The sequence below is a fragment of the Hyla sarda genome, chromosome 2 (assembly GCF_029499605.1).
Source record: "Hyla sarda isolate aHylSar1 chromosome 2, aHylSar1.hap1, whole genome shotgun sequence".
Classification (NCBI taxonomy): Eukaryota; Metazoa; Chordata; class Amphibia; order Anura; family Hylidae; genus Hyla; species Hyla sarda.
The window spans coordinates 434,148,113-434,157,659 of record NC_079190.1 but is presented as its reverse complement, the minus strand read 5'-3'; the positions used below and the strand labels follow the sequence as shown (position 1 = coordinate 434,157,659).

The 9,547-nt window shown below is 44.2% G+C and overlaps 1 protein-coding gene across 1 annotated transcript; it reads right to left on the bottom strand.

Annotated features, from left to right (window-relative positions):
* Nucleotides 1-435: 435 nt before the first annotated feature.
* LOC130358034 (uncharacterized) lies at nt 436-6,823 on the bottom strand. Its single transcript, XM_056560837.1, has 2 exons — nt 6,613-6,823; nt 436-6,429 (listed from the first exon to the last, which is right to left on the bottom strand). The coding sequence occupies exon 2, from the start codon at nt 6,096-6,098 to the stop codon at nt 1,218-1,220; it is 4,881 nt and encodes a 1,626-aa protein (XP_056416812.1). The 5' UTR covers nt 6,099-6,429; nt 6,613-6,823; the 3' UTR covers nt 436-1,217.
* Between the last annotated feature and the right edge of the window lie 2,724 nt (nt 6,824-9,547).

Here is a 9,547-nt window from a genome sequence, read left to right as displayed (position 1 = left end):
GGAGCCCTTGACTTCAAATAAACAACCAGCCAGGCCCCTAATAAAAATGCAATACACAAAAGGGACACACCGTCTGAATGACCCCTACAGTACAATTATAAGACACATATATGATTTAATACTCAGGCCGGGGCCTGACAGGTGTTTGTTGAAATTTAACACATGTAAGGGTTCTGAGAAATATTAGATTTATTCACGTTACCTAAACGTCCCTAAAGCCATGCCTATTTTAGGAACATATATATTTATTTTTAACAAAAAAACGGACACCAACTCCTATCGCCTAAAATAGATGCCCGCTACCCTTACACCCTGCCTATAACAGGAATCTAACTCTTTTTTTAGATATATAGTGTGTGTGTGTGTGTGTGTGTGTATATATATATATATATATATATATATATATATATTTATATATTATAATGTCTCCGCTGTCTCGTGGACACAGCTTCACATCAAGTTTATACCGAATCTCAAGGAAAGACACGCTGGTTTGCTTAACTGATGTAATCTTTACTGAGATATAATGAAAGTGGTAAAACTGTAAAACAAACATATGAAAGACAAATATAAGCATGGCTATTCAAGTGCCTTACATTATGCATAGCTAATACATAGATAGGGTCTAACATGTGCTCACTTACTACACACTGAAAACACACATTATCTATCTACAAATGCCTAGCATCTCTCTACACAGGCTAACTAACAATTCCGTACTCACAGGCTTTGGTATTTATCAGATTTGCAGTCTGTATTAGCTTTAAGAAGTCCTGTGGATCTGGTCACTGTGGTGGCTGGAGCTGGAATGAATGAGACATGCCGGAGCTAGCCCTATGCTTTAGAGAGAAGGCCCGCCTCTAGGCTTCAAGAAAATGGAGGGTCTTAAAGGAACAGACCCTGCTGAGTGCCAAGCATGTAAAATACATTGCGAAGGCAGCACACTCCCCACCTGGCATACTTTTTGTTATGCCACTAACCCTTGGACAGGAGTAAAACTACTTCAGAAATTGGCCTTGCATACACTTTGGGAATGCCCTGTCTAACAATCCTAACTTCAACCTTTCTAACTCTAGCATCACTACTAGGATCAGTCCCCACAATGAGTCCAATAGGCCACTCGTTCCTGTGGGCCTGAGAGTCTTTCAGTAAAACAACGTCTCCAACTTGTAAATTGGGCTTGTCATCTTGCCATTTCTTGCGTGGCTGGAATATTATCAGGTATTCCTGTCTCCACCTCTTCCAGAAAATGTCCGCAAGACTTTGAACTTGTTTCCATTGCTTGGTGTACAAGAAATCTCTTCCTTTTTCAGAAGGCCTTGGATTTCTTCTTTAAAGACTTCCTGTTGGACGCATCTGATGATCGTGACCTTGGCTTGTTCAAGGTGGTCATTGCTATGCTGATCAGTATTGGTAGCTCTGCAGGAGGATCTGGCTAGACAGATAAGTTTTCCGATTGCACGGGTCAGCGACTTCCAGCTGGAAAACCTTTCAAATCTATGAGCGCCCAGACTGTCTCTTGTAACTAAAGTCCTACAAACTGTCACTTGAGGTCTTACCTCTTTGTCTTGATCTGGTTCTATGAGCTGAAAGGTCTCTACCTGAGTATTTTCTTTGGTTTCTGGTTTACGAAGAAAAGATGGACCTACAAACCAGTTAGTTTGCTTGAGCGCAGCGGCTGGCACTAGTCTCGTCCCATGATCAGCTGGGTTCTTGTCTGTGCTGATGTGATGCCACTGTTCTGGACTTGTAGACTTTCTGATACGTGTCACTCTGTTGGCCACGTATGTATAAAATCTTCTTGAAGCATTGTGAATATATCCTAACACAATCTTGCTGTCTGTATAAAAGTTCATTGCATGGATCTCGATGTCCAGTTCTGTTGTAATCATGTCTGCCATCTCTACAGCTAAGACAGCAGCACAAAGTTCTAGACGTGGGACAGTGTGAGCCGGTCTGGGAGCCAGCTTAGATTTTCCCATGAGGAACCCGACATGGCTTTGTCCCTCAGTGTCTATTACCCTAAGGTAGGCGACAGATGCGATAGCCATAGTGGAGGCGTCAGAGAATATGCATATTTCTCTTCTCTTTGTAGCAGACAAGGAAACAGATACGTATGGTCTAGGGATGTTGAGTTGTTCAAGCTCTAACAATGAGTCTTTCCACAACTTCCACTGCATTTCCTTCTCTTCAGGTAGAGGTATGTCCCAGTCACTTTGTTCTTGCTCAGTAGTGATCTGTCTCAAAAGAGCTTTGCCTTGCATGATGATGGGTGCTACGAACCCCAGGGGGTCGTAAAGACTGTTGACTGTAGATAGGACACCTCTTTTTGTGAATGGCTTCTCTTCTCTGGAGACCCTGAAGGTGAAACTGTCAGTCTTCAGGTCCCAACTAATCCCAAGACTTCTTTGCAAGGGTGGTGATTCTGTTCCTAGATCCAAGTCTTTGAGGTCTTTAGCACGGTCTTCCATTGGAAATGCTTCCATGACTCTGTTGCTGTTGGAAGCTACCTTGTTCAGTCTTATGTTGGATTCTGCCAACATTTCTCTTGTACTTTTCAGGACGTTGATAGCTTCTTCGTTGCTGGAGAAAGAAGCAAGTCCATCATCTACGTAGAAGTTCTTCATGATGAACTGTGTGGCTTCTTGACCATGTCTTTCACCTTGCTGTGCTGCTCGTCTCAGGTTGTAGATAGCTACAGCTGGAGAAGGGCTGTTTCCAAACACATGTACCTTCATCCTGTACTCTGTGATTTCTTTGTTAAAGTCATTGTCTGCATACCACAGGAAACTTAAGTAGTCTCTGTGATCTTCACGAACAAGGAAACAGTAGAACATCTGTTGTACGTCTGCTGTCACTGCTATGAGTTCTTTTCTGAACCTGATGAGTACTCCAAGGAGTGTGTTGTTCAGGTCAGGTCCACTGAGAAGGACATCATTTAGTGAGATGCCTTTGTGCTTCGCACTAGAGTCAAATACTACGCGTATCTGGCCTGGTTTCTGAGGATGGTACACCCCAAATATTGGTAAGTACCAGTGTTCTTGGTTCTCTTGTAGTGGTGGTGCCCTTTCAGCTTGATTGTTGTCAAAGATCTTCTGCATGAAGGCTTGGAAGTGTTTTTTCATATTTGGCTTTCTTTGTAGCATGTGCTGCAACGATGTGAAGCGTTTCTCTGCTTGTACTTTGTTGTCAGGAAGGCGATGGCGTGGTGACCGGAAGGGTAGAGGGGCTACCCAGCTGCCTGATTTGTCTCTGAAGACTTCTCTGTCCATGATCTCAAGGAAGAGAGTATCTTCCACAGAGGGTGCTGGCTTGTCGTCATCTCGTGTTCTTTCAAACACCTTACCGCCCAGTTCATCTGTATCTCCAGTTGAGGCTAAGTCTTCCATGCACCTCTGGATACTCTGATGATGTGTTGGGTTTACAAGTCTCTCTTTAATGTGTAGACTGTTGGTACATGGGCAAAGACAAGATGTACGACCATTCTGTAACAGATGTGTTCTGTAGACATTTACCTTTTCTGGTTTGTGGAGTCTGTCTAGACATACTTCTCCAACGATGACCCATCCGAGATCAAGGCGTTGTGCAAATGGTGCATTGTGTGGCCCATTGTACTGTTCTCTGACTTTGTGCACTTTGAGGATATCTCTCCCAAGTAGAAGGATGATTGCAGCATCTGGATCTAGTGCTGGTATCAGGTCTGCTATTCGCACCAGATGGGGGTGATGACGAGCAACTTCAGGTGTGGGGATCTCTGACCTGTCGTCTGGTATCTCATCACATTCTATGAGGGTAGGAAGAGTCACCTTTGTCTTTCCATCTAATGACTCAATGATGTAGTTGTTTGCTCTTCTCCCTGTTGTTTCTACAACTCCAGAACAAGTCTTCAGGGTGTATGGAGTTGGACTTCCTTTGTCACCGAAGAGGTCAAAGAACTCTGTTTTTGCCAGAGATCTGTTACTCTGTTCATCGAAGACTGTGTACATCTTGATTGCTTTTTCTCTGAAGCCTTCAGGATACACCTTGACTAAGCATATTTTGGAACATGATCTGGGGCGGCCCTGCTCTGTACAGATCTCAGTACACTTTGAGGTTACTGCTGGCGTTGTACTCTCGCCTTGCTCCCCACCATGATCTTCTTGAGTTGCTGGAACTTCTTGTTTCCATGGTGGTGGTCCTGGGTGCAGTGCTGACAGGTGTTTGTCACTGTTGCACTCTGTGCATTTTATTGTTTTTGTACAGTCTTTTGCAAGATGCTGAATTGAAGCGCAACATCTGAAACAAATGTGATTGTCTTTAAGGTAAGCTTTGCGCTCTTCTAATGTCTTACTTCTGAAACTGCAACATTTTCTTAGTGGATGAGGCTTGTTGTGGATTAGACATATTTTGTCTGGCTCCTCAACTTTCTTACTTGTGTTGTCTTCCTGATTGACTGCAGACTCAGGCGAGACTTCTGTCTTCCGTACAGAAACTGTTGCTCTGCGTTCTTTGTAAGGCGTTGGAGGTTTTTGCTCTACCTTTGGGGAGCTTGCAGTTCTCTTGTTCAGGAAAGCAAAGCTTGGATCATTGCGTGTTTCAGCTTGGTCCACGATGAATTCAGCAAGGAAGGTAAATGATGGAAATGCGACTCGTTGTTCTTTCTTGTATCTTGATGCTTGAGTGACCCACCTTTCCTGCAAGTTGAAAGGAAGTTTCTCGATTATGGGATCAACTCCACGTGCTGTATCTAAGTATGAGAGACCTGGCAGATATCCACTAGACTTAGCGGCTTCTATTTCTAAGAGTAGGTCCCCAAACCCTCTCAGCTTTTGATTGTCTTTGTTTGTCATTCTTGGATAGTTTTCTATCCTCTTCAGAAGAGCATCTTCAATCACTTCAGGTGACCCATAGCAGTGTTCTAGTCTCCTCCACACCATTGCAAGTCCTGCTGTTGTGTCATGAACATGTACTGATCTGATTCTTTGGGCTTGCTCAGTGGACTCTGGTCCTAGCCATTTGACGAGCAGATCAAGCTTTTCTCTGTCTGTCAGATCTAAGTCTTGGGTACCGCTTAGGAAAGATGACTTCCAGGCCCAGTAGTTTTCTGGACGGTCATCGAATTTCATGAGACCAGCGCTCACTATCTCACGGCGCATCAGGAATCTTGCTACCTCTGTAGCTCTTGCTGCATCTGGTGAATACTTCCTGGGTGTAAACTCAGGGTATGGCTGCGGCTGGAAAGGCTGATGAGGCACTTGACTAAGTCTGCTTTGTTCTCCTCTGTTGTAAGTCTTACTGCTATAATCCAGACTTGTATTTGCTTGAGGAGGGAGTACATCAGCATCCGTTTGCACTCTTGTCAGGTTGGCAGATTGGTCTCTGAGCATGCGACCACTTGACTTCCTACCCTGAGGTTCTGATTCAGTCTTGCAGTGTTGCATAGTATCAAAGTTGCTTATTGCTGGTGGAGTCAATGATGGCCTTGGTGCATAATTGAACTGCTGGTCAGTGTACATGGTTGCTTGTGACTGTATGTACTCACGGGTACGTTGGCTTGCGCTGAGGGGTGACATCTGGGTTTCTATGTCAGCGAACTGAGCTTCGGCAGCCCTTGTGAGAACTTCTGCCTCGGCTAAGGCTGCTGCAGCGTTTTTCTGCTGTTGCAGTAAGTGTAAAGATGCTTGCACTTCAGCTTTTCTTCTAAGTGCTTCAGCTTGTTCTTTCATCAATTCAGCTTTTCTTCTAAGTGCTTCAGATTCACTTTTTGCTTGTTCTTTCATCAATTCAGCTTTTCTTCTAAGTGCTTCAGATTCACTTTTTGCTTGTTCTTTCGTCAATTCAGCTTCCTGCTTTGCATAGGACGCCATTGCACAAGCTGCCTCTGCTTTCGCTCTTGCCTTAGTTGCTATGGCGCTAGCGGATGACAGGCTGGTGGTGCTTGAGTGTCTAGAACTATGGCGTTTAAATCTTGATGCATCGGCGCTAACCGAAGTTAGATTTGTTTGACTGGACGCTCTAGACAATGTTGTGCACCTAGATCTACTTCTTGGCAAGGTGTCTTCCTCTTTATAGGAGCATTGAGGGTTAACTGTCAGAGTGCTGTTCTCTGGGTTCTGCATCTTGATTTAGCTGGCAGCTAGATAATGATGATGACTGGACACAGCACAGCGGTGTTATAGCACGTGAGAGAATTAGTTTCACTTTCTAGTGCTTCGCGCCTTGACTCCGACACAGACTGCAGGGCACAGGATTTATGAGTCTTTTTTACTGCTGCGGACGATTCAAAGCTGATTAACTGCTTCTGATAACGTTTTAAAGCCTTTTTACTATAATGTCTCCGCTGTCTCGTGGACACAGCTTCACATCAAGTTTATACCGAATCTCAAGGAAAGACACGCTGGTTTGCTTAACTGATGTAATCTTTACTGAGATATAATGAAAGTGGTAAAACTGTAAAACAAACATATGAAAGACAAATATAAGCATGGCTATTCAAGTGCCTTACATTATGCATAGCTAATACATAGATAGGGTCTAACATGTGCTCACTTACTACACACTGAAAACACACATTATCTATCTACAAATGCCTAGCATCTATCTACACAGGCTAACTAACAATTCCGTACTCACAGGCTTTGGTATTTATCAGATTTGCAGTCTGTATTAGCTTTAAGAAGTCCTGTGGATCTGGTCACTGTGGTGGCTGGAGCTGGAATGAATGAGACATGCCGGAGCTAGCCCTATGCTTTAGAGAGAAGGCCCGCCTCTAGGCTTCAAGAAAATGGAGGGTCTTAAAGGAACAGACCCTGCTGAGTGCCAAGCATGTAAAATACATTGCGAAGGCAGCACATATATATATGTGTATGTATATATATATATTATTTTTTTTTTTTTCTTTTTATAAACTTTTTTTTATAACAGAAAAAAAAAAGTTAAAATCCTGCTCTACAAAACCCTGTAGTGGCAGGCTTATGTAGGGGGAGCTGTTGTACAGCTAACTAGCTGTAACTACAGGGAAAAAAAAAATCACAGGTCTTCACTCGGAAGTGAAGAGAGCTACAGGACAGCCGCAGCAGCTGGACCTGGACAGATGGGGGGACAAACTTTTGGTAAGGGACACTGGTGACACAGGGGATCACTGGGGACAGAGGAGATCACGACACAAAGGGGATCATGGCACAGAGGGGATCCCGGCACAGAGGGATCACGGCACAGAGTGGATTGCGGCATAGAGTGGATCACAGCACGGAGGGGATCACTGGGTCACAGAGATGACTTTTTACGGAGAGAATATGACACACACCGCTTGGCTCACTGAATGTAAACGGAATGAAGGTGAGCAGAGCGGTGTTGATTATTTACATTTTACTGCTTTGGCTGCCATTGGCTTGGTCACCCTGAACCATCCAATCGCAGCCAAAGCAACAAGGAGCCGCCTAATGTAAACATTGGTGATGATTGGTGCTGTGTTTAACAGCGCCAAACACCACCGATGATCACTGTTATCGGGCAGGGAAACAGGATTTTTCCCACGGTACCCTGTCATCGGCTAGTCATATGTATGTACATGACGTACATATACGTCACAGGTCAGGAAAACCTTCCCATCCATGACATACACGTATGTCATGGGTCGGGAAAGGGTTAATCAAGAAAGGGGGACCAGACTTTACAGCATCAGAAATCTTTGTAAGGTCATTATTTTTCCTTTTAGAGAAGATTGTTACCAACAGCAATTTCCTGAAAGTATCATTATGATCTAAACGATCTGCTAACATAACATTGTCATTACTAATGTATTTGTCCATTTGCTGTCTTAGCCATAAATGAAATTATTTCCATTAAACAGGAAGGCGAAGTATATTATGGTATGTATGAACTTCACATGACCTGCATTTAAATACTGTAGGTGTAGAATTTAGAGCCCATGACTTTATTATTTTTATATAAATATATAAAACAGATAAACAGCACCACATACTATCGTGCACAGTAAGCACCTGGTGCATTGTAGATCACAGCATATATTAGATAAAGTAGAGAAGACTAAATGTCACGTCTATTTATTATCATGTCTTATGTATCTACATTAAAAAAGAATTAAGACACAACTTTTGAGATGACAAGTAAAATGCAAACTGCAGGGGTTGTATTACAGAACCACAACATAATGTTACTAATAAATCCCCTTACATCTAAAGAGGAAGCGTAATGCCAAAAAACTATGATTTCCCAAATCTAGAGAAAACCCCCCCGATCATGGTTTATGTCCCACCATGTCAACTACTTGACAAACCGTTCACTGATGCTATTTGTTTTACTGCTTTGTTTTATTGGATTTTTCTCATACAGCCAACAGCAGAGAGAATGAGCAAAGGAGCCTCCTTAGGAGACATTTCCTACTTCTTGATACTTCTGAGCAGTTGTTTAGAAAAATGTTAATAAAAAAAGAAATAAATCTGTTGCCATTAAAGGGGTACTCCACCCCTAGACATCTTATCCCCTATCCAAAGGGTCCCGCCGCTGGGGACCCCCGCAATATAGCACGCAGCACCCACCTGTTACTGCTCCGGAAGCGCTGGAGGGTCTGGCTCCTGACCACGGGGACGGAAGATCGTGACGTCACGACTCTGCCCCTGTGTGACGTCACGCCCCGCCCCCTCAATGCAAGTCTTGTGACGTCACGCCCCGCCCCCTCAATGCAAGTCTATGGGAAGGGGCGTGACATCCGTCACGCCCCCTCCCATAGACTTGCATTGAGGGGGTGGTGCGTGACGTCAAACGGGGGCGGAGTCGTGACGTCACGATCTTCCGTCCCCGTGGTCAGGAGCCAGACCCTCCAGCGCTTCCAGAGCAGTAACAGGTGGGTGCTGCGTGCTATATTGCGGGGGTCCCCAGCGGCGGGACCCCCGCGATCAGACATCTTCTCCCCTATCCTTTGGATAGGGGATAAGATGTCTAGGGGTGGAGTACCACTTTAAGGGGAACTAACTGTATACTAATTTATCACTGATCTCGATAAGGGCTGTATAAATCCATAGGTAACTGCCCCCTAGTGGTGGCAGCAGGCAGATAGAATGTTATTCACATCATGTGTTAGGGCTCCGTCACCATTACACCTTGTGATACCTTCAAAAATATTATTCCATCATGGCTTCAAACTAGGGTGATTCTATTAAAGTGTCTATGTGATTTGGAAATACTTGAGACGTCAAAAGTTTTGATTGGTCAAGATCTGAGTGTTCAGACCCCCGCTGATCGTAAGAACAAGTGGGGAGAAACATGTGGCTGTGCACTTCACTAGATGGGTTCCACAGACTTATAATTGAGCTGGTCCATAATAGAGAGGTCACGCGAGCCGGAGAGTGAAGCGCACAGCCACGCACTTCTTCCCACTTGTTCTAATGAACACTCAGACCCCAACTGATCAAAACTTTTTGTCATGTTGGGGGTGCACTGGTGGTACATGCTGAGCTGTAGGAGAGGTGTTATTAATATGGGGGGGGGGTTTGCTGGAAATACATATGGAGCTGTGGGATGGGTTATTGAAATAGGGGTGCACTGG

Bases quoted from the DNA above. Each gene is read 5' to 3' on its own strand.
- LOC130358034 (XM_056560837.1), bottom strand. From the start codon at position 6,098: ATGCAGAACCCAGAGAACAGCACTCTGACAGTTAACCCTCAATGCTCC.